A 25,977-nucleotide genomic window follows, 5' to 3' on the forward strand; every position below is an offset into this window, starting at 1 on the left:
ACTATGTGGTCCTGTGGAGGGAAAGACAGGTACACCTGTGTATCATCAGCATAGCACAGATAAGAAAATCCATGGGACAGGATGATAGGGCCTAGTGAGGAGGTGTATAGAGAAATGAGTAGAGGGTCCACCACAGATCCTTGAGGCACCCCAGTGCTTGCATGGTGCACCCTTAACACATCTCCTCTGGCCAAGACACACTGCAGGATCTCCTCAAGTGGTAGGAGAATCCTGAGGGGAGTCGGGGGCATCCTGACATCACGACTCCTGAGCCTTCCTTCTAGCTATTTAAGCCAGAGTCGAGTCAGTTCAAGCAGGAGAGCACTGTGTTTGCTTGAAGTTATTGCGAGTATTGCTATTATTCTTTGGATTTTTGTGGTTGCTTTCACTTTCTTGATTCTGTTTAAGGATTATGATTCTAGGTTTGTGTTTTGGGACTTGTTTGCAGTATGATTGACTTTCATGCAGTTCCCTTTTGCTCTTTTGAGCTTTTTCTGCCTTATTTTCCACTTTTGTCAATTATTTCTTGTAGTCAAAGAAAGATGTTTTATTTGTCCTTTTGTACACTCTTTGGGGGTTTACAGTCATCACTCCACTTGTAGGGCATTTCTTATATTTTGAGACTTTCTAGTTTTTTTTGCCAGTTCTCCTTCTTTGGGGCTTATTAGGCCGAAGCCAGCAGTTAGTAGTGAGGAGTAGGTGGGTTTGGGGTGAATCTCCTCAGGCAGGCAGGTGAGGTACCTGGCCTGCCTTCATGGTATTTTTAGGAGACGTCAACCCCATTTTGTTATGTCTGACGTTCCATCACATATCAGTTACATTCAGTGACACATACTGTGCGTGCTGAGGGATTGCTGAGTGTCACCTTCACCACCATGTAGCCATATCCCCTGAGATAGCACAGTGGAGATGTATATTTTAGATGCCAGGAATAACAAACATCAGGCTCTACTGCTCTAGCTAAACAGCCAGGTGCTAACTGAGCTACTTTCCTGTGACTGAACACACCGTGTATGGTGCCAGTTGCAAGTGCACACAAAATCCCAAAATGGTTTAAAATGATGAAAATGTCTATAATGTTCCTCACTACTACTGATGGATTCTATGTATTCATTCGTTCAACTAGTTTCTTTTATTGTAAGTTAAAAAGGAAAGAACAAATTGAAATTCATCTGTAAAAAATATGGGGGGAGGTCTATGTTCTCATTCACACATTCATTTGGAATTGCTGTAACTCAAGGCTTTCGTAACCCAATACTTGCCTGTATTTATTGTTTCTTTTATGTTGTTTTTTTTGAATTTTTGAAAATGAGAAATTCTGAATGTTTAAAGTTTCTTTTTGTATTTATTTGGCTTCATTGACTTTAATTATGGCATTTAAGTTTTCATTGTAACCAGAGTTTTTAACTGTTTCCCTCCTGCTTATGTTTCGTATCAGGGAAATTCATAACAGTTGTGCCAGGCAGGATGGAAGGTAACTCCTTGTCAGGAAGGGAGGCCAAATTAATGGAAGAGATGGGGTAGATAGCCTTTTTAGAATGCATACTCCCCCAACACAACAGAGGGCAGAGCTCCTATGTCTCTGCTCACATTTACCTGTGTGTAGGGCATGCTGGGAATTGGAGTCCTTTGGGAAAGCCCTCCCCTGTTTTTTGAAACTTCCACCTGACCTGGAACAACCTTCAATGGATCTTTTCCCAACCTCAAGAGTACTTCCATATTCCTGTTTAAAATGAGCTCTTCATCTCACCTAAATGAGTCAGAGTCAGGAGGTAGAAGGTGACACTCACCAGGAGGAGCAGAAGGAGTAAGCAAACTATTATTTCATTCTAAAATTGTGTTAATATTGGTTATGTTCATCCTGATGGTGTTTGTGACAAATAAAAGCCCTAAATTTGAACCCGGGTCCATGTTGGGTGATATTGTGTGATTTTGTCTGAGGTTTGGGGGCTCAGTGGTGCCCCCTGATGGTCACACAATCTACATGAAACTAAATAACATTTTGCTCCTTACATAGTTGCTAGATTGTGTGGTTAACTTGGCTACTGGGCTGTTTTTTTTAATCTTTTGCATGAGGGGAAAGACATCTGAGTAAGATGCTTAATTTTGGCGGTTTTCCACAGTATTTGCATCATATAACATACAGTTGTCAAACAAATTAGTATATTAGGTAATGTGTCTCTTTTAAAGTAAATTTTAAAAAATCAAGCCTACTTTTTCACTCCTTTGTCAGTAGTGGGGACACAGAGGATGAGTGAGCCATGGGCTAACATGATGAAGATGAATGAAGATATGCGAGTAAATTGAGTGTGAAATTAGTAAAGCAGAGAGGAAGAGCAACAAGACACTGCAGGTGAGAAGATGGCATGTGGATCTGACGACTAGATGTGAAAGCAGTCCATCTGCCCCTATTCACTCAAGAAAACACCCTGGCACTGTTAGGCAGGGTGGGCTCCGATCCCATTCTGTTTGGGTACTGACAATAAAACTCATTCAACAAGTTTATAAAAATGTGCTTATTTATTAAAGATCAAAAACTGAAATCCCTCTTAACCGAGGCCTTGCTCATCAAGGCCTCCCAATTTGGTTGTATCCAGCAGGGGGGTTCATACTCCCAGGCAATGGGATTCTTTAAGAATTGCAGCCATAATGAACTCAGTATATCCCTCCCCAGTAACGATGTTGAAGAAATGAAGACACGGTTATACAGTTCTATAAAAAGAATATATTTAAATCGGTTTTAAATGTTATATTCACTCCCTTTCATTGCTGAAGGAAACCCAGAGAACAGTACAATTACATTATAGTTCTTCAGCAGGGTCTTTGATGATTATGTGTCTATCTTCAGAGGAGCCGAAGGCATTTTCCTAGTCACCAAAGGATCTCTTCACATTCCATGTTATTATTTCATTTATTTTATGTCCTTAGAACAGCTAGTTTGTTTCAAAAACCACCAATCAAACAAGACCACACATTCTTACTGACCATTACTACATATTAAATGAACTCTCATTAAGTGTAAGAACATATTTTCCTTTGGCCAATACTGTACATATGAGTAAATATCTTAGTAAATTAAATTAATTTCCAATACCCTTAAACCCATTTACCAACCTTATGTAACCCTTGTTATCCTTGCCCTTTAATTACCCTTAACGTGTAATTAGTGTGTGGGCAACCAGCATTACTACAACTTGATTTTCTTCAGTTCTTCTTGCATGTCTTACACCCTATTCACACGTAAGCACATACGGATACGTTCTTTTTTGTGCGTGTACAGTAAATGATGTGCTTTTTTGATTGTCGATTTGTTTTTAACATGCATGTGTTATGAATTTTGCACTTTGATCATTTTTTTCTCTCTTAAAATATTTTTTACAGAAATGTTTTACATAGCATCACGCATGCATGTCAAAGGAGCACTTCATGGGCTCATCCAGGTGGGTGGTGGTTAAAGTGGTTCCCCTCTGTCTATGTCAGGGGTGTCCAACTCTAGTCCTGGTGGGCCGTAGTGGCTACAGGTTTTCATTCTAACCCTTTTCCTAATCAGCCAGCAGTTTTCATTGCTAATTAACTCCTTTTCCCTTCATTTTAATAGCCCTGTTTTTAAGGAGTCAGTCCTCTGAATTGATTCGTTTCCTCATTAAATGGCAGCCAAACTGAAATGAGATGTGAAATGAGCCAACAGATAACCAGCTAAACTGGGGCTTCAAACTCCAGCCAACGTCACTCCAACCAGTTTCTTAATGAGAAGTCGATTCTTGCTGTTAATTAAACCCGTCATTGAATATCAGAACTTGTTGCTGTTCTCATTCTGTTTTTTCTAAAACCACCATCAAAATGTTTCTTTAAAGGGTCCGAGTCACGTCAATTAAAATGATCGCAAAACAAGTTAAATAGCAGCAAAAACAGCTCACTAATTAAGAAGATGGTTAGAATAAAAACCTGCAGTCACTGCGGCCCACCAGGACCGGAGCTGGACACCCCTGGTCTATGTGAACAGTGTAAGAGACGGCCAGGACGCCCCTGATATGGACGGATGAGGCAATGCAGCTTTTTTAGGACACTGCCTCCCCCAAGACACTAAATAGCAGCTTCCCTGGAGTGTAGCGGTGCCCCAGATTCCAACAGGGCATCCTGGGACTTGGAGTTTGGTATCTCAGCCCTGTTGGGTCCCGTGGGTGCCGCCAGGGGGTGCTGTGGAAGGACCGTAGGAGACAAGGTTTTCCCCTAACCCGGAAGTGCAGGCAGGCCATGTGAGAGGAAACCCGGACAAGTAGTTCCAGGTTAGCCGATATAAAAGAACTGGAGAGACCTCACAGAGGTGAGCCCAAGTCGGGAGGAGGTGGACAACACTTGCTGGGAGGTATGGAGGAGGAGAAAAGAGAGAGAAAGAATTGTGTGGTGTGCTGATTTCCTTGCCTGTAAATGTGTGGCTGTGGTGGAGGGCACTGTACAAGAAGAAAATAATAAAGAATACTTCTGAGTGATTTTACCTGGTGTCCTGCGTGTCTGTCTGTTGTGTTTAAGGAGCAACAGTGACCCCTAGCATCGACAACAACTTTGAGTAGCCAGAAAACCACTATATAATTAATTAGTTTAATTAGTTTAATTAATTACTTTAATTATTTTAAAGACTGTTTTGACTGCTTTTTCTGCTTCACGGATGTCTTATATCTGTACGGCCTCTCGGACCCAGAGACGATACTGGGTACAATCCACACTCTCTCGACGTGAACTAGTGGGTCAGTTCCATTATAGTGTATCTTCATTAATATCAGTAGGCCTCTTCCTCCTGCGGATGTGTGGAAAATATGAAGAATGTCACATTTTTTTAAAGGGACCAAATAATCTCATATACTGTATATTTCTCTTCTGGTTCATCCTGCTTCCACTTCCACGCCCACATGCAGCCAACACGGCATTTCTCGATTCCTATTCGTCCTCTTCCATGTCATGCACTATACTGGCCTGCTGAGCGTAATACATCCAACAAGTACTCGAGGTGCTGCCACAACGGTAAAGTAGCTTTACCACCTTTGCGGGAGCCACCTGTGTCTTTACAACAGCTTCTTATACAGCAAACATCAGAAGCTAAAACTTATTGTGAACAAATTTGAGAATACAACTCTTCTCTAGCATTTGCTTCCATGGCTGCACAGATAACTCAACCTCCTGGCAACGTTACCATACTGTTTTAAAATACACGGGCAAATTTATCACCAAATTTCTCCACTATACCCTAACACTTCGACCACTCCAGGATATGGACAGTTCTATGTTTTTGACACAGTGTGAGCTACTGAAGTATGCTTACAAAATAAAGCAAACTCTGCATGCAGCGAAAATGTACTTCTCCAGCTAGATTCCATGCTCAGAACCATCAACCCCTTCGCTAAATCATACAAACACATGCATGAAATCGCTCAGTCCAATCCAACAGCATCTGTACGAATGGTTTTCAAGGAAACCCCTTGGCAGGATTTACGACGATACAATGCCCCGACATGTCACACCGATGTTGCAGCGATTTTCGTTGGAGAAGATGGCGAAATGCCTGCCGAAAGGGACATTTGTATCTATCCCATAGGCAACTCCTGTAAACAGATTTCCACGCTCAACATGAATTGCGATCCTATGGTTTACCAACTTTTATTCCCTTACAGAGACATTGGCTGGCACAAAGATTTACAACATGTTCCAGATAAAAGAACCGCCAAGCGAATAAGGCGTACTCAATGCCAATTTTACGCATACAGATTAGCAATGAGGAATACATTTAGGATTCTGCACTCCAGCGGCAAACTGTTCCAACAGTATGTCGTAGATGTGTATGTTAAAACAGTGGGCACACATCTCAACTATCTCAGACTACATCAACAAGATTTGCGTGTGGAACTATCGGACACACTGCAAGCAAACGCTGAAAATAACAACGTACGTGTAGGCAAAATGATCATATTACTGTCCACATTTCCAGGAAATCCAATATACATGCAACAAAACTATCAGGATGCCATGGCCATAGTACGTAAATTCGGAAAGCCTGGTTTATTTATTACTTTCACATGTAATCCTGCTTGGCCGAAAATTCTAAATGCACACTGCGTCTTTCAAACAGTATTTATTTCTTCTTGATTTCTGAATTCCTTTCTCACCGTTTTCCGTTCCTATTCTTACACCGCCGTATACTACGGCAGGCGTCGGCTAGTATAAATGATTTGATTACTGTGCTAAAGATGAATATGTTATTTGGATGTTGAAATACCACATAGAACCACTGACATTTCAACGTGGGCTTAAAGCTAAATTGCTAAACTGTAATTATACATGATGTTGATGCCTAATGTACATGCATTTAAAGACACCAGATTATGGTGATACACTGATCACTGGGTATTTTTTACCTCTGGAAACAACATCTCTCTATTATAAAAAAAAGATTTTGCAACGAGACGTGATCTTCTGAAGAGAGACAGACACTTCTGAGAGGCAGAGACACTTTCATTTCCCACAACACGGTCAAGTCACGTCATACTAACATCCATTGGAAGCATGTTCCCGTGAGGCGGTGACCTAGGCGAGTCACGCCCTACTTACAAACATTGTCAAAATGACAAAGCGAAGAAGAACGAGCAAGAGCAGCGCGTCGAAAACAGACCCAAAAGCGATGGAGAGAAAAGAATACAAACAAGAACACTAATAATCTATGTTCAACATCGGAAAATAAGGACAGTAATAATCAGCGCGGAACAAGTGGAACTGAAAACCTTGCAGGTCCAATCGGGGTCAGAAATAAAAGACAAAGAGTAAAGGACACAGTAGAACATTAAGACGTTCAGACGTTCAGAAACGCTGGCACCATACACATGCAGAGCAGGTTACAGATTATGAAAGCAGTGGAATTCGAAAGACTCAAAGAAAACCTTGGCGCAATACAGGAGGCAGAACAAGTTCAAAAATATGACAGTACTAAAATTCGAAAGTGTCAAAAAAGGAGAGTAAAGATTGCATTTGTACAAACAAACAGAAATTATTACTCAGTGAAATAACAGAACAGCAAAAAGAGATCGAATATATGGACATAGGTGATATGTCGGAAGTTTGTACATATTGTAAGGCTTTAAAGTTTAAGTCAGAGACTTGTAGATCGTCGAATATGTGTTGCCATCAGGGAAAGGTACTGCTGCTTCCTAATGAAGAGGCGTTTCCGCGGCAATTAAAAGATTTGTTGTTTGGTGAAAGTGAAATCCATAAACACTACAGGCAAAATATACGCGTCTACAATAATCTTTTCACATTAGCATCATTCAATGCACAAATGTTGATTTACACAATAATGGACCATATGCTATGAGAATCTGTGGTCCCGCAACAATTAAAGCTACGACAAGCTTAATTTCGAAAAAAAACACAATTTGGTCAGGTGTATATTTATAATCACGGAGAAGCGATGCAACATAGAATTGAAAGAATTAAACAATCCGAATGTAATAGAAATTATTCAGCCAATAATGGATACAAATCCATCCATCCATCCATTCTCCAACCCAATATTTCTTAACACAGGGTCACGGGGGTCTTCTGGAGCCAATCCCAGCCAGCACAGGAACAAATCCCTGGCAGGGCGCCGACCCACCACAGGACACACACACACTAGGGACAATTTAGAATCGCCAATGCACCTAACCTGCATGTCTTTGGACTGTGGGAGGAAACGGGAGCACCCGGAGGAAACCCACGCAGACACGGGGAGAACATGCAAACTCCACGCAGGGAGGACCTGGGAAGCGAACCCAGGTCTCCTTACTGCGAGGCAGCAGCGCCACCACTGCACCACTGTGCCACCCAGATACAAATCCTTACGTCCAAAAGTATCGCACTTTATAGGACATTTATCTACAAAACACAGACAATTTTCTTGGATTTCTATATGAATCCAAAAGATCACAGTCGCATTTATAATAAACCAATATGTGAGGAATTGTCAGCGATAATAATTTCAAAAGACGGAGATATCAAAGACAGAGTAGACATTTGTGTATATCCAAAGGCAAAGCATGCTTCGTCATTTCTGTCAAATACATTGCCACATTCAGATCCTTTACTCTTTCCTTTACTTTTCCCAGATGGCGAAACAGGATGGTCGTACAATATGAAACAAACGCATTCAGAAAAATGAATAACACCCACACATTATTTTGAGTCTAAATTAGCGATACATTCCCATGTATTTAACCCAATTCTATCATCTCAACATCTATCGCAACAATACATTATTAATGCGTATGTAAAAGTCGAAGCTAACCGTCTCTTCTTTATTAAATCAAATCAAGCTAAACTTAGAATGGAACATATGCAATGGCTCATTGATCACGTTCAAAATTAAAATATCAATACTTCAGACAACTTCAACATAGGTAAAGCAGTAATATTACCATATCATATCAAGGTAGTCCAAGAGCATTGCAACAGTTATATCATAATGCAATAGCAATATCCAGAACTATTTTTTTACAGGCGACAAGAAAGGTAATGTAGTACATATTCCGCACATAACATTAGACACAAAAGGAGATCCTGATATGCCATTCGTATTAACACGTTTACAGTTTCCCGTGAGAATAGCTTTTGCAATGACAACTAACAAATCACAAGGACAAACAATCGAAAACGTTGCTTTATTTATAAGAGGAAAAGAAACGATATTCACTCACGGCCAATTATACGTTGCAATATCAAGTTGTAAGACCAAACAATTAATCAGAATATTGTTTTTACTGAATTTTTAAAATAAAAAGTGAACATAATACATATGTAACAATTCCCATGAAAAAATAAATTAATTGTATTTCCACAGGACCAAACCCGGGGGGTTGGCAAGCGAAGCGAGCAGAGGGCAGAGCCCCACTAGTTATCATTAAAAGAACAAGTAACCAATTTACTAAAATAGCAGAATCCATATTTGCCCAAAATTAAACATTTCAAAACACCAGAATCTATCAAGTGGTGGCCATACTTAAAGCAATGCAAAGCGGCCCCTTGGGTAATGAGTGTGGTGTGTCTCACAGGTTGTTCTTGTTGGATTGTTAAGTAAGATTCCTAACTTTTCAAAGCGGTCCGCAGTTTATCCCAGAAGAGACCTTGCTCCTCCTCTTCTTCTGGCCACTCTAGGTATGTCTTCTTATTCATGAGCTTGTGCAGCTTGCAAAACCTGCGAGGGATCACCTCCTTGGGAATGGGCTCTAGGAGGACCAGGATTACAAAGTCATTGCTCTCATCAAAGAAACGGCGCTGGGAAAACTCCAGCTCATATTTGCACCATTCACTGTTCACAAAATGTTTGGAGATGATGAACAGAGTCTTCCGGCTTACTTCGATGGACTCGATAACATTGTCCATGATCCACTTCCCTGGCTGAAAGTTCCGTTTGTGAAGACAGAGCTTGAAATGCTCTTTATCATCCTCCAGCTGTGGAACTAGAATTTCTTCAACCCATTGGCAATCTTCCTCACTATAGGAAATAAAGGCATCATATTTAATTTTGGAGGTATCAACCTCCTTGGTTGCTTTCCGTTTAGCTTGAAGCCACTTCCAAGCCATTCTCAGGTACCAAAATGCATGAGACTTGTAGCAGACCACTATCAATATGACCAAAATAACCAAAGTTCCAATGATGATGACAGATAGCATGATATTCTGATAGCACTCAAGCACAGATTGATGGACATCTTTTACTCTCTTTCTCTGGTACTGCAAAGGGCTTCCACAGAAGTAGTCATCTGGCCAGTCTTGAACGATGATGTCCTTAATTTCTTCTACTTTGGAAACAAGAGTGCACACACAATCATAGCTGTTTCCACCTGCCTTTAGGAACTTGAGGTTCTTAAAATCTTGGACGTCACTTTTCTGTAAGCTCCTCAAAAAATTGCCTTCAATATTAAAAACTTCCAGCCCAGGAAAGTTGTGTGCCAGAGGCAACGTCATCAGCTTGTTGTTAGAAATATACAATTCCTTTAGCCTGGGAAGGTAAACGTCAAAAGTAGATAGCCTGTTTTTGCTTAAATCAAGGATTTCAACTTTCTCTGGAAGGTACTTTTCTGTGTTTTGCAGATTTGCATTAGAAATGTTGAAGACCTTGAATGATTGTTGCCATAGACATTGAAAAGGTGGAGGATCTGAAAAGTCATGTTGGCTAAGATCAAGATGGATCAGTTTGGAAAAAAGTCTGAGAGTCTGACATACTGTTGCATACGATCTCAGATAATTTTTGCGCAATTTAAGGACCATTAGTTCTGGATAACCTTCAGCGCATAGAGACACTGTAAGAGCTGTGTCTTGAAGTTTGTTCTCAGATAAATCCAGGTAAGTCAAATTCAACATCTCTATGCCAACTTCACATGGAATTAGGAAAAGGCTGCAGCGAATGAGGGAAACATTGACAAGAGGTGCCAGGAAGCCTTTCAAATAGTCCAGGGAGTAGAAGTCATAAAATTCAGAAATGGTCAAGTTAATAATGGTGAATGTCCTCAGTGCTATTTCTCTGTTATAAGTTTGCACATTAACGTATCCTCTTCCAGCATAATCAGAATCTTCGATCACAAATTCTTCCAAAGAGCCTAAAAGGGAGCTGTTAAAAATAACTTGGATAAAGTCATCTGAGATGGCCACATTTTTCAAGGTCATCTTAATGCGGGCAGTAGAGTTTAGATTAATCATGAATGTTCTGAAATCTAAAGGAATTTCATCTTGTGCATTCCCAATTATTTCAAATGAAGATGCAGTGGCACAGGCCATGATATTACTCATACCGTTTCCTTCCATTGTGCATCTACAGTAATTGGTGGAGCCTTCCAAAGAACAACTCCATTGTGTGCTAGACACTTTGAAGCAGACGAGGAAGCATGCCATTCCAAAGAAACAGATTTTCATGACTGATCTGTAAAAGAAGAAAATAATTTCACTTACTTTCATACTGAATATTAAAATGACCTGATTTTGCCTGAGGATGTAATTTTAAGAGTTCTCGGAGAACTACATGCAATCATCTAATTGAAGTTATTGTGTTGCTTTGAGTTGGTTGGGGCTGATCTGCTGCAATCTTTTTCCACTGATGAACACTACTACTTAACTCTTTTAGGGTGGATGTTGACTTCTGTCAACAATAGGATTGAGGGTGATAATGAGTTGTAAACATCGAGAAAATACATTGTTACTTTATAGGTAGACCCTCTTTGCATGGAGGAATGTTCGACTCATTGACTTGACGTCAAATCCCTGCATGTGTATGAGTACCATAGAGTAAACAACATCTAGAGCGGCATCAACATCTAGCGATAGAGCGAAGCGAATGCTCAAAGCAAAATACTCGGGAGGACAATGTTTTGCGTATATTTCATTATTTTGAATATAACTCTGACTTGTCAGACTTCGAATTTGGTGCAAGTGATCTGGAGATCGAGATCTAAGACGAAAGTGAGGAACCGCCATCAGCTGATCGGTCCCTTGCTGATCCGCTGCTGCCGCTGCAACCCCCACACACCCGGTAATGTTTCCATGGCAGCCAGAGATGGCTAACACGCGGCGACACAGCTCTGCATGCAGCAACAGACATTTTATGTTGGTTTATGTGAAATACTATTGCTTTGTGTGCTTTTCAGTTTTTTGGAAAAAATATTCAGAACTGGGAGAAAAAGAAGAAAAAAAAATCAGCCCTAAAAGAGTTAAATAAAAATCCCCAGGTCAGCGTAGTGGTTCAGTTACCACACCTGCATCAACAGATCCAGAAAACTGGGTCTGAATCTTGGCCTAGTGCTCATTTTGCATTTTTCTCTCTAAATCCCGAAGAAGGATTTTTTTCTGATGACTCCATATGTGTACAGTCCTTATGTGTTGCACTCCATATGTGTTGCACTCCTCTCAGGACTACCCAAAAAAGACATAAATCGTTTGCAACTAGTGCAGAATGCAGCTGCTAGAATCCTTACCAGGAAAAGAAAATCCGAGCACATCTCTCCAGTTTTGATGTCACTACACTGGTTACCTGTGTCATTCAGAATTGACTTTAAAATTTTGCTTATGGTTTATAAAGCCTTAAATAATCTCACCCCATCCTATATATCGGAATGTCTGACGTCTTATATTCCAAATCGCAACCTCAGATCCTCAACTGAGTGTCTCCTTAGAATTCCAAGAGCAAAACTTAAAAGAAGTGGTGAGGCAGCCTTCTGCTGTTATGCACCTAAAATCTGGAATAGCCTGCCAGTAGGAATTCGCCAGGCTAATACAGTGGAGCACTTTAAAAAACTGCTGAAAACACATTACTTTAACATGGCCTTCTCATAACTTCACTGTAATTTAATCCTGATACTCTGTATATCCAATTCATTATAATAACTATTCATGGTGGCTCTAAAATCTGTACTAACCCTTACTCTCTTCTGTTTCCTTTTCCGGTGTCCTTTTGCTGGTGGCTTGCACCACCACCATCTACTCTAAGTACCATGATGTTCCAAAAATGATGGATGGATTAAAAGCCAGAAGTCTGTATGACCATCAGCATCAAATGACTCCGTGAGAACCCTAACTACAAAGAGGACTACTGTATTTCATTTATGTTAGGTAGAATGCCCAGAGGGGACTGGGCGGTCTCGTGGCCTGGAACCCCTACAGATTTTATTTTTTTCTCCAGCTTTCTGGAGTTTTTGATTTGATTTTAAATGCATACGATTGCCAATGACAAACAGAAAATATATTTTCAGAAATTTTGCAAATTAATTCAAAATCATAAACTGAAATCTCTGCTTCACATAAGTATTGAGACCCTTAATTTGGTTGTTTAGTGAAGTCCCTTAAGCAGCAATTCCAGCTTTGAGTGTTCTTGGGTAACTCTTAACAAGCTTTGCACACCTGGATTTGGACAGTTTACTCCATTCTTATTGGCCAATCATCTCAAGTACCTTTAGATTGCATAGGAAGCATCTGTGAACTGCCATCTTCAGGTCTCTTCTCCAATGGTTAATGGGATTAACATCTGGGCTTTGGCTGAACTAGCCAGTGTTCTCTTGGCTGTATGGTTAGGTCATTCTTGTGCTGAAAACTGAACCACTGGCCAAATCTGTGGTATTGTGCACTCCAGAGCAGGTTTTCATTCAAGAACCGCTCTGAATTTGGCTGCATTTATCCTTCCCTTAATTCTGACCAGTCTTCCTGTCCCTGCCTCTAAGAAGCACCTCCATAGTATGATGTTGCCACCACCATGCTTCACTGTAGCAAAGATATTAGGCAGGTGATGAGCAGTGCCTGGTTTTCGTCAGACATAGTACTTAGAGTTCTGCCCACAGAGTTCAGTTCTTACCTCATCAGACCAGAAAATCTTTTCCTTCATGTTCTCAGAGTTCAAGAAGGCTGCCATAAGCCTTTTACCCGAGAGTGGCTTCAGTCTAGCCACTCTACCATAAATACCTAATTGATGGAGTGCTGATGAGATGGTTGTTACTACAACAGGTTTCCCCATCTCTGCCAAGATGAACTCAGGACACAACTCTTGGGTAATTCAAGTGAACAGGATTTACCTGACCACAATTTGGAGTGCCATGGCAAAGGATATGAAAACTTATATGACTGAGAGATTTCAGTTTTTAATTATTAATAAATGTGCATACGCCAGAAGTGACTGGGCCCCTGAGCAAGGCCCTTAACCTGCAATTGCTCCGTCTTGGGTATGACGTTAATCTACGTCCAGCCCTGCAAGCAGGTCCTCTAACTTACAGGGAAAACTTAGGAGTTGGTGGCAGAATTGGCACTCCAGCCACTATAAAAAACCTCACACTGTTCAGTGTGGTGCCGAGGTGTCACCCGTTGCACAGCTGCACTCGGATCTCAATCCGGGTGGTTTGCTGTGTGGTGGGTGCAGCAATGCGCTGTAATCAGCACATGCTCCAAAGAAAACAAAACCTTTCTGAAAACATGTTTTCACTTTATGTTTCTTATTGGTAATAAAAATGGCAAATGTATCCATTTAAAATGAAATTTGTGACATAAAACGGTGTGCAGAAAGTGAAGGGGTCACCACAAACCCAGTCTCAAAGAAGAGAGAAGTAGTCAGTCGTAGTAGGGGGCTCAATCATTTAGGGCAGGGGTCCCCAACCACCGGGCACCGGTCCGCGGAGCATTTTGTGCCAGGCCGCGCCGAACGGATGGCTGTTTTATTTTGGAAAACACTTCCATCATAGGTGGCGATAAGGCAACGTACTTGGTGAATAGTTTATATATTGCGCACTTCATTATCTTTTGTTACACGTCTCCGCACTCTCCCCCAACCCAGTCCGCAGAAAACAATTACCCAAATTAAAAAGTTCCTAGGTCACAAAAAAGGTTGGGGTAATTTTAATCCACAAGCTAGCAAAAATGAGTAAAAAACAAACGTCTTTGGGGAGCTTCTTTGGAAAGGGAAAAAGGCCCAATGAGGAGACAGAAGAAGAGCCTTCGACTTCCAAGAAAAAGAAAGCTGCATTTAATAGACAATATCAGGATTCCTACTTAAAATACGGGTTTATCGCTACAGGCGATTCTCACGCACTAAGCCCACTCTGCATAATATGTGGCGACCTGCTAGCAAATGAGGCTATGAAGCCTTCAAAACTGCTTCGGCACATGGAGACCAAGCACCTTGCATTAAAAGACAAGCCTTTGGAATTTTTTGAAAGTAGAAAACATGAACAAGATGGACAGAGGCAATTGCTAATGGCCACCACCTCAACAAATACAAGTGCACTGAGAGCTTCATACCTAGTGGCTAACCGCATTGCTAAGCTGAAGAAACATTTTACCATAGGTGAGGAATTGATCCTGCCCGCCGCTAAGGACATTTGCCGTGAACTGCTAGGAGAGGCTGCTGTTAAAAAGATAGCAAAGGTTCCTCTTTCGGCTAGTACCGTCACTAGGCGAACTGAGGACATAGCAGAGGACATTGAGACACAGTTGTTGGAGAGGATTAATAAGTCACCATGGTATGCAATTCAGGTTGATGAATCTACTGATATTGACAACAAGGCAATACTACTTGTTTATGTGCGATATATATGTCAGGAGGATGTGCATGAGGACATGTTATGTGCACTGTCACTGCCAAGCAACACCACTGGCACAGAACTATTCAAATCTTTAAATGATTACATATCAGGAAAACTGGATTGGTCCTTTTGTGTCAGCATATGCACAGACGGAGCTGCTGCCATGACTGGACGGATTTCTGGTTTAATTGCTCGGGTTAAGGAGGTTGCACCTGAATGTGAGGCTACGCACTGTCATTCACAGGGAAATGCTGGCTTGCCAAAAAATGTTACCTGAACTTAACAGCGTATTGAACGATGTCATTAAAGTCATTAACTACATCAAAGCAAATGCCCTAAACTTGCGTCTGTTCGAGCAGCTTTGTGATGAGATGGATGCAGAGCACAAACGCCTTCTCTTACACACAGAAGTAAGATGGCTATCTAAAGGGAGATCGTTGGCCAGAGTTTTTGAGTTACGAGAGCCACTGCGGAGATTTCTTTCAGAAAAAAAGCCACGACTGGCAGAACATTTCAGTGACATGAACTGGGTCGCAAAACTTGCTTACTTGTGCGACATATTCAATCTGCTTAATGAACTCAATCTGTCACTTCAGGGGAAAATGACAACTGTCTTCAAGTTGGCAGACAAAATAGCTGCATTCAAAGCCAAACTTGAATTGTGGGGACGCCGAGTGAACAGAAAGATATTTGACATGTTTCAAACATTAGCAGGGGTTTTGGAAGAAACTGAGCCTGATTCAAAATTCTCACAGGTTGTGCATGACCATGTCTCTGCTTTTAAAAGAGTTCGAGCGGTACTTTCCAACCACAAAAGACCCCCGAACTTCGAAAGAATGGATACGCGACCCATTTGTGAACAAACCAGGTGAATCGAGCTTGTCCGTGCAAGAAGAAGATCAACTGCTAGAAATTGCAAATGACGGTGGCCTTAAAAGTATGTTTCAAACAACAACTCTGCCGGTGTTCTGGATTAAGATCAAGGCAGAATTTCCAGAGATCGCCTAAAAAGCACTGAATGCCTTGCTTCCGTTTCCAACAACCTATCTTTGTGAAGCAGGATTTTCTGCAGTGACAGCGATCAAAACCAAATTACGGAGTAGACTGGACATAAGTAACACACTTCGGGTGACATTGTCTCCCATTAACCCCAGATGGGATTGGCTCATAAAAGGGAAACAAGCTCAGGGCTCCCACTAATTCTGAGGGATGGTGAGTTGTATTTTTACGCACTTTGTTTTTAGTTGTTTCTATACCGTTCTGTTTACATTAAACTTGTTCATGGCGCAAAAAAGGTTGTTTAATGTGTTTTGTTACACGTATATCATCCCACCCGTACACCCCCCCCCCCCCCCCCCGACCAAACCCCTCCACTGTCTTGCACTGTGTGTTGCCTTCAAGGTGCTCAAGTGGGAGACCTCTCGTGTAGGGTGGATAGGCTCTTGGTAAGGACAGGGATGGATCCAGCTATCATGATACATGTTGGAAGAAATGACACACATACGAGCAGGCTGTCAGTTCTGCAGCCCAAATTTAAAGAACTAGGTGCCAAGCTGAGGAACAGAACTGACAAGGTAGTTTCTCCAAAGTTCTGTCAGTGCCACATGTTAGTCCAAGTAAGACTGCGGCGATTAGAAGGCTTAAAATGTGGCTCAAATTTTGGTGTAGAGAAGAACGGCAGAGATTTATTGGACATTGGAACTCCTTCTGGAACAGATAGGACTTGTTCCGCCTTGAAAGGTTATATTCGAACTGGAGGGGCACTAATGTATGGGGGAGTCATATGAGCAGATTAGTTGAGGATTGTTTAAACTACAGAATGGAGAGGGCAGGTAGATCAGGACAGGCCGGATTTAGAACTGTACATACCGTATATACTCACATATAAATTGGGTCTTGAAACCCAAAAAATCGATCATAAAATCAGACCCCGACTTATACGCCCATTCAAAAATGCAACACTTACATTTTTACATCTTCCTGCCTCCTCCGATCCTGCATCAGTTTCTCAGACACATCGAATTTTGTTGCAGCAGCGCAGTTACAAATTTCTTTCTCCACTTCAACGACTTTTAATTTAAAACCAGCTTCATATTTTCTCGTGATAGAACGCTCCATCGTAGATAAGGGATGCTCTTATGATAAAGATGTAGGAGGGTATGAGATGCAAAAAACACAAAACAGTGCAAAAGGCGCTTTGGAATAGTTTGGGTATTACCGTGTGGTCACGTAGGCACAATACATAGAAAATAAAAGGCAGTGTGCTCCATGGTTACTCTCTCAGGTGGGCGTTAGCATATCATAATCTCTTGGACCAATAGTGTGAGTTTTCTGCATTCGACTTATACGACCGACATTATAAAATACCGGAAATCATACAGTAAAATCAAGTCCCGACTTAAACGTGAGTATATACGGTAAAAGGAATTAACAGTAGTGGAATAATAAATATGCATAGTCACTTAATTTCTAACCCAAGGTTAAAGTGCCAGAGTAAAATAAATAACACATTAAAAATTGCTGGTGTGAATACCAGGAGTATCGAAAATAAAAAGTGATTTGAGTTGAAGCACTGTTTTGACATTATAGCAGTAATAGAAACCAGGCTAAATAACAAAGATATGGATGAGTATAAGATATTTGCACATTTTTAGGAAGGACAGACAGAAAACAAAGGAGGGGTTGCCATTTATGTAAAGCAGAATTTAAATGCAAGACTTCTTCAGTTGGATGATGAGCCACATCTTAGTGAGGACGTCTGGATTTGTTTGGAAAGCATTAGGGATTGGCACCTTATTTTCGGAGCACGTTATAGGCCCCAATGCAAACGGTAATTTCAATGCACATGTTTTTAATATTATTTTAAAAAGGCAGAAGGAATATTACAGTAATGAGGGACTTCAATCACCTAAATATTAACCCCTTAACCGCCCTCTGCCGGATATATCCGGCATCGTAGCTTTATTGCTGACGCCTTACTGCCAGAATTATCCGGCACATTTGCCTGTGGTTATGTGAATGCCTGGTGCGTAGTATAACTGACAGTTTGGCGTGGGTATTATTACTACGTTGTATTTCGACAACTCTGCGGTTGTATTGGCCGCTCACGTGATGTGATTCGAAAGTGAAAGCTGTGAATATGGCGAAACGTAAACTGACTTCAAGTGAGGTTTTGCAGGCGATTTTGGACAATAATTCTGATCATGATTGTAGCAGTTCTGAAGAAGATTTTAGCGACAATGATGATCAGCAACGTGCGCTGCATGATACTGTGAATGACGACGCATCGGATGATGGCGATGAGTGGGTGTATCCCCAGCATCTCAACTGGACTGCTGCCCGTTATCTGAGCCAGATATGAAAGATCCAAACCGTGACCGCTTGTTCAAGCTACGTCCTTTGATTGACCATTTATTTGAAACATTTCAGCATTTATTTCAGCAGGTAAATACTGCTTGAATAAATGTAAAGTAAAAAAACGAAAATTGTTCAGATTTCTCCTGGCATGGGGAATATTTAGGGAGTTGGCGGTTAAAAGGTTAACTGGACTAACCTTACCAATATTAGAATGCAGAGCAGTTGTTTTTAAAAGTAATCAGTGATTATTTTTTAACACAGTATGCTAAAGCAACAACATGGGAAGAAGCTTGTCTAGATTTAGTATTTTGTAATAACCAGGACAGAAGTCAGAATGCAGCAATGATTAAACCACTTAGGGGTGTTTTTTTGGATTTGATGGGTTTAGGGTCTTAGCCCCCTTTAAGAATGTGTGTCAGCATCGTTCTATGAAGCTCCTGCACTCTACTTTATCCTTAAAACTTATCTTATTCAGTCCTTGAAGCAAAACCAAATTACTGTCAGTACTATATGTTTTCTCGCCATCTCGATTCTCCTCGTGATACATTTTAAACTTTAAACAATTTCTTAGCTAAGTGTCTGTTCCCCTCTGCATTTCCAGCACCTCTCCTTCCCATCACAATTGGGACCACTGGGGTCAGATGACTAGAATTCAGTCAAATCTCATTATCCATGGGGGTTCGTTCCTGAGGTATATAGCAGATACTGAAACATTGGATAGGAAATATGGGGTTAGGTTTTGGCAAGACACCAGCTCAGGGGAGGACTGTCATGGGGAAACAGGAGGGGTGAACTATCTGCTCTCGCCCCTTAAGGCCTCTACAAATTCACCTGCAGGAGTGCTGTTACAATTTTTACTTCCTCAAGTTCAGCCATTTTCTGGGTCCTTTTTCAGAGGCTGCAAGCAACTGCAGCAAGATCAATCTGAGGACTTCATTAAACCATCCTGTCGTTAACAGCAACTGGTTGGGTCTACAAGGGACAGAAACTTAATCAGTACAAGCTTAGGATCCATACTTACTGGGAATTCATTGTTCATGGGAAACAATTGAAAGCTCTGGTACTATTACAAAGGGGGTTCATCTGCTTATTCAAGCCTCTCATTGATGCATTCAGTATGGCATGCTTACGAACGCAGACTGCTGCATGTTAGGGCTCTAGGAGTTTTCTTGTTCGGACTGAGCATGATCACGAATAGTCACGAATAGGCCGTGGGTGTCACAAAAGGGTTACACCTTGAGCATGGGAAAGGCACTATATGAATAAAACTTTTTTTTCTCGCTGCCCAGTCTTGCCCATCTTGTTTTTGAGAACCAGTGTATGATGACCATCAGATCGGTGTTGAGGGTACCTTCCTAGGAGAACAACCACAGATTGTCATAACGGGAAGGAAGGATACTCCCCCTTGGAGAATCACTGGCAATAGTCATCCTGGGGAGGGGTTCCTGGTCCCACTTTGGAGAATTGATGCCAGCATTCATAGCAAAGCACGCAACTGTTTATAATGCACGTGGCGACCCATAGCAATTCATTTTGCAAACTGTACACAACCTTTTGAATATAATGGTGAGTCATGACTCTGTGTGACCCAAAAGCCAAAATCTAGGTAACAACATACAAGCAAATAAGCAAATGGAATCTGTGGAGAGCTGGAATTTAGTGTATTATAAAACTCCGTGTTTTAGCAGGGGAGCAGATGCAAAAACTAACAATGATAAATTTAACTTTAGCAGGGAAAATTTGGAACAGGTGTGGCAAACTGTAAAGGGGATAAAGTGGGATAAACTTTTGAGTGTGGAGACAGTTGAGGAGCAGTGGGACAGGTTTAAAAATGTTTTACACAGAATGCAGGACAAGTTTATCCCAAAATTTGGAATTACCTTAGGTTCTTGTCTATAAGCCGGACTCGTGTATAAGCTGGAGACCAAAAATCATACGAATTTTTAAAATAAAATCTTATCATAGATAAGCCGGACTCATGGATAAGCCGAACGTACTATAACCTATAACTAATAGAATGGAGGGAGGTCAGTGGTCTCACTCGCACCCATTTAATTTCTTTAAGGAGGGAGAGAGTGTGAGATATTGGCGTCTCTCTCACTCCCCGCATGGCGCGGTTGGAGCGGCCGGAGCGCGTTCTTTCTGCTCTGGACGTCGCGGAGTCAACACGCGCGCGTAGCGGTCATTTAAATTGTGATTTTATATGTAAGCATATTTAAATATATATCACTGATTTTTTGCTGGTTCGCGGATTTCTGCGGACAATGGGTCTTTTAATTTCTGGTACATGCTTCCTCAGTTGGTTTGCCCAGTTGATTTCATACAAGGGATGCTATTGGCAGATGGCCGAGAAGCTAGATTGCTTACTTTTCTCTCTCTCTTGCACTGACTATCTGTGATCCTGACGTATGGGGATTGAGCAGGGGGGCTGTTCGCACACCTAGACAATACGGACGCTCGTCTAAAAATGCTGAAAGATTATCTTCACGTTGCTATCTTTTGTAAAGCTGATTCCTGAAACGACATGCTGCACGGTGCTTCGCATACTTAAAAGCTCGAAGGGCACGTATTGATTTTTGACTGAAAAACAAACTCTGTCTCTCTCTATCTCTCTCTCTATCTCTCTTTGTCTGCTCCTGACGGAGGGGGTGTGAGCTGCCGCCTTCAACAGCTTTGTGCCGCGGTGCTTCGCATACCTAAAAGCCAAACAGCACCATTGATTTGTTTGCTAGAGATTGTTTTCTCTATCTATGTGACATTCTGTGCTCCTGACACACACACCTTTGAAGAGGAAGATATGTTTGCATTCTTTTAATTGTGAGACAGAACTGTCATCTCTGTCTTGTCATGGAGCACAGTTTAAACTTTTGAAAAAGAGACAAAGGTTTGTTTGCAGTGTTTGAATAACGTTCCTGTCTCTCTACAACCTCCTGTGTTTCTGCGCAAATCTGTGACCCAAGCATGACAATATAAAAATAACCATATAAACATATGGTTTCTACTTCGCAGATTTTCTTATTTCGCGGGTGGCTCTGGAACGCAACCCCCGCGATGGAGGAGGGATTACTGTATAAGCCGGATTTATGTATAAGCCGATATTCTATTTTTTCATTTTCACAACTTTTTTCCTTAGATAAGCCGCGGCTTATAGACAAGAACTTAGGGTAGTAAAAAAAAAAATCAAAAACTTTGCAATATGAGTAAATATGGAATTGAAAAAGAAGCTGAAAAGGATAAACAACACATGAGAACATAAGGGCGACCACTTTAAAGGAAATTAGGAAATCTAAAAGTAAGCTGGAGATAAATTTTGCAGATAATGCAAAAAATGGCCCAAACAGATTCTCTCCATATTTTAGTTGTTAACGAACAGACAAGAATGAGGTGAATTGCATCAGGAATACTAAAGAGGAATTCAAATCAATAGACAACCAAACAGCAAATGTTTTTAAAATCATATTATTTTATTTCAGTTTTCATATTTGAGGAAGTGGATAACCTCCCAGCATAAACAGGGAATACTAAGGAGATACTGAGTGATTTGGATATTATAGAGGGAGAAGTGCAGCTCAGATTAAAAAGGCTGAGATCTAACAAATCATAGGATGAGATAACACTTATTCTTGAGTGCTTAAGGAGGTTAGTGAGTGCAGATACAAACCCTTGATGCATATTTTTCAAAGGATTGGAAAGTAGTAAACATTACCCATGTTATATAAGAGAGTAATCAGGTAGATCCAAGTAACTATAGGCCAGTAAGATTAACGTTCATCCTGGGTAAATTAATGGAAGGAACTGTTTAAGGAGAAGATCAAGCAGCATGTTGCAAGAACAGTCAGCATGAGTTCAGATAAGGAAGTATGCTAGAATTCTATGAAGAAGCAAAAAAAGATTTGATCAGAGTGGTGCTTATGATATTATTTATCTCAGTGTTCAGAGAGCATTTGGTAAGGTGGCATATGCAAGGCTGGGTATCAAACTAAAAGAAGTGGAAGTTCAGTGTGTGGTGTGTAGGTAGGTGCAGAAGTGTCTCAAACACTGGAAGCAGAATTGGGTGACGTTAAGAGTGATGTCCCTCAGGGACTAGTGCTGGGGTGGCTGCTATTTTTATTTAAATATACAGTATGTAAATAATTTGGATTTGAATATAAACAATAAATTAGTTACATGTGCAGATGATAGCAAGCTGCATGGATTTGCAGACAATCTTGAATTCTTTGAAACATTACAGAGGGACTTGGACAGCACACAGCCTTGGGGAGATTTGTGGCAAATGAAGTTTAATGTAAATAAATACACATTAAATGTCAGTCATTTTCCAACCCGATATATCCTAACACAGGGGTCTGCTGGAGCCAATCCCAGCCAACACAGGAACAAATCCCGGGCAGGGTGCCAGCACACCACAGGACACACACGGGACCATTTAGGATCGGCAATACACCTAACCTGCATGTCTTTGGACTGTGGGAGGAAACTGGAGTATCCGGAGGAAACCACGCAGACATGGGGAGAACATGCAAACTCCACACAGGGAGGATCCGGGAAGCGAACCTGGGTCTCCTAACTGCAAGGCAGCAGCTCTACTACTGTGCCACCGTACCACCCTTACATTAAAAGTAAAATTTTTAAATTTTCACACACAATAGTGGACAGATGTTGCTGGACTCCATTTATGTTAATCAGTTTCAAACTACTTTCAAACTTTTTAAACAAATCTGTGACTTTAAGTGTACTCATTATGTAATTAGTAATTTGTAAAGTTTGTATTTGTATCTGCCTGTGAAGCTGTCACCTTATGTGAAGGATGTAGGAGTCATAGGGGACTCATAACTATCAACTTGCAGACAGTGTTCAGAAGCCATCAAGAAGGATTTACAGAATGTGAGGTTATATAGCACCCTGATGTGTAAAGTGCAAGCCAAGAAAGGCTGACTGCTGAATTTAAATAGGCTACCTCAATATAATACACAGAAAGGTGCTATATAAATAAAATGTATTTATTATTATTATTAAGTATTTAAAAATGACAATTTCTCTAGACATAAGTACTTAGATCATTATAAAGCACACAGGAAGCACTGTTTCGTATTAGTCTGCCACAGAATTGAATCTGCCTCATTAATTCTGAGATGACTCATTGCTCCCTAAAATTAGCTAACTCTTGCACATCTTGAAATACAAGTAGTTATCCAACCTCCAAATACTGATTGAGCCTGCTGTAGCTGGTAGACTCACTAATAATACACAACATCCTGGCTAATGTGTTTTTATTTTACAGCATTGACACATACAGTTCCTCAAACCCTCCCTACGCAACTCTGAAGTATATAGTGCTTTTCATGATGAATGGCACAACAAGGTAGATTCCAGATGGCACAAGTAACAAAACAGCACCTCCTCTGTCTGGCAGACTTGAATGGACTGTTTCGGAGGGAGCTCAGGGTGCCAGTGTGGTCTCCCACAGGTTTCGTGATGACCCCATTCTAAAACTGGCATCACATTCAGTTCCTAGTTTTTCATCATCTCCCTTGCCTCAGGATAAGTTAGCACTTGGTGCATTTGTGGAGTGTTACAACATGTGCCCTGTGTGATCTGAGTAGAACAACATGTATTGCTAAGTAGGCATCTGCATTATTCTATCATCCATTTATTACTGAACCTGCTTAGGGTGTAGTTTAGGGTCACAGGAACTAGAATTCACCCCAGTGAGAAGGGCTTGACTGCAGACCTCCATCAGCAAACCCCTGTGCGGCTACTCCAGCCACAGGGCCCTGCGATGTCATTCAGGGGCTTGGGGCCTGAGGTGTGAAGTGGATACTATTAGCCCAATATCATGTGTGCATGTCTGAGCAAGATTAAAGAAATGTGGATGTATTTCGCAAAAAAAAAACCTAAAATCATTAATTAACAAGTGTACAACCTCAATAACAAAAGATCATGTATTTCTGCATTTGTACCATTGTGAAAACCTCCTTAAAACTAGATCGATTTCACGTGCATTTAAAAAGCTGAAGTCTAAAAGTACAATACCACAATTTAATACATGCACTATTTTATTTCCATCACTCAGTGTTAAAGTTTATAACTTGCATTGTTAGTTTACCAATTTAATATTTCATAGTAGCTTTTACAAAATGATGGGCAAACGCTGCTACAAAAGTTAATTAAAAAAACATCAAGTCTAGCTGCATACCTACAGCAGCAGACCCCTCTGTGGCTGCCCCCTGGACTGCAGCATTGTCTAACAGAAATATTTTAGTACAGTGCATTGAAGATAGGAGAATTTTCAGATTTTAGTCTGCAGCATCGTCTCACAGAAATATTATACTACTACTAGACATTAAGCCCGTTACAATAATGGGCGCTAGAATAGTAGTGCATAAACATTAGTAGGAACAGTCCATATTAAATGGCAAAGGACCGTCTACTTTCTGTTACAGTAATCCTGGCTTGTATGTGGCTGTAATATGCGTCACTGTATTGTGTGCCTTTAATATTCTCTCACAGTAATACGTCTCTCCAGCAAGTATTTTAATCTGTGCTGGCGTGCAGCTGATTATTGTATGTATGGCGTCTCTCTAGCAACGGATTTTATGTGCGTGAAAATAAATCTACTTTTAAAAGTCATCCTATTGTAATGATCATGAAAATTCGTATATTTAGGAAAACACTTTACACTTTACCAGGCCAACTTTGTTAATCGCAAATCTGACATCCTCAGAGTGAACAACAAACACTAATCCCACCTCTTTGGGGAAGCTGGTCTCTGCGTCTCAGTACCCGATTGGATTTTTCGTGCGTTATGTTTTAGATCTTACCTCATTAACCGAAATCCGAATGGATCGGCCGCGCGATATTTTACAGGTCCCACCCTCTCTGTCTTGTGTGACGCGTCAGGCGGCCTTTGAAGCATCGCACCGTGCCCCGCGCATGTGCACTTCACCAGAAGACACACACACACAGACACATGGACGCACACAGGGACTTTATTAAAGAGGATGCCAGCCAGCTGAACACAAATACAATGAGCACTGCATATAAGATGAGTTTGGGGAAAGTTCCCACTGGGAAGATTTAAGAATGCAGACAGATTTTCGGAGGAGAAAATAAATAGCAGTCCCATGCAAAAGATGAGGATGTTTTTTGGTGGACAGCATGACAGTGGAAAGGACGATCAGTAAGGCGTTAGGCTTCCCGGAGTACAAACACAAGAATTGTCTTTGTTAAATAAACAAGCCTGTTCTTGGGGGTAACTACTATTTGGTGGGCATCTCAGTCTTTCGATATTGCACAGGTGTCGAACTCCGGTCCTCGAGGGCCGCAGTGGCTGCATGTTTTCATTCTAACCATCTTCTTCATTAGTGAGCAGTTTTTACTGCTAATTAACTTCTTTTGCTTTAGTTTTAATTAACTTGACTCAGGCCCCTTAATTGTCTCTTTTTCCTTAATTAGTAGCCAAACAATACTGAGACATCAAACAGGCTACCATATGACAGAAAAAACAGAAAAATCAACAGATTTGGAAATGTCTGCTGTGGCAGAA

At 41.0% G+C, this 25,977-nt stretch overlaps 1 protein-coding gene across 1 annotated transcript in view; it reads right to left on the bottom strand.

The window, feature by feature from the left end:
• Window positions 1-8,920: 8,920 nt before the first annotated feature.
• LOC114660386 (toll-like receptor 2 type-1) overlaps window positions 8,921-25,977 on the bottom strand; it is a 49,566-nt gene continuing 32,509 nt past the window's right edge. Inside the window, exon 2 of the mRNA XM_051934214.1 lies at window positions 8,921-10,939. Coding sequence (XP_051790174.1) covers window positions 9,103-10,939 — 1,837 coding nt within the window. The 3' untranslated portion in view covers window positions 8,921-9,102. The remainder of the gene's footprint in view (window positions 10,940-25,977) is intronic.

Source organism: Erpetoichthys calabaricus, chromosome 11, assembly GCF_900747795.2.
Source record: "Erpetoichthys calabaricus chromosome 11, fErpCal1.3, whole genome shotgun sequence".
Classification (NCBI taxonomy): Eukaryota; Metazoa; Chordata; class Cladistia; order Polypteriformes; family Polypteridae; genus Erpetoichthys; species Erpetoichthys calabaricus.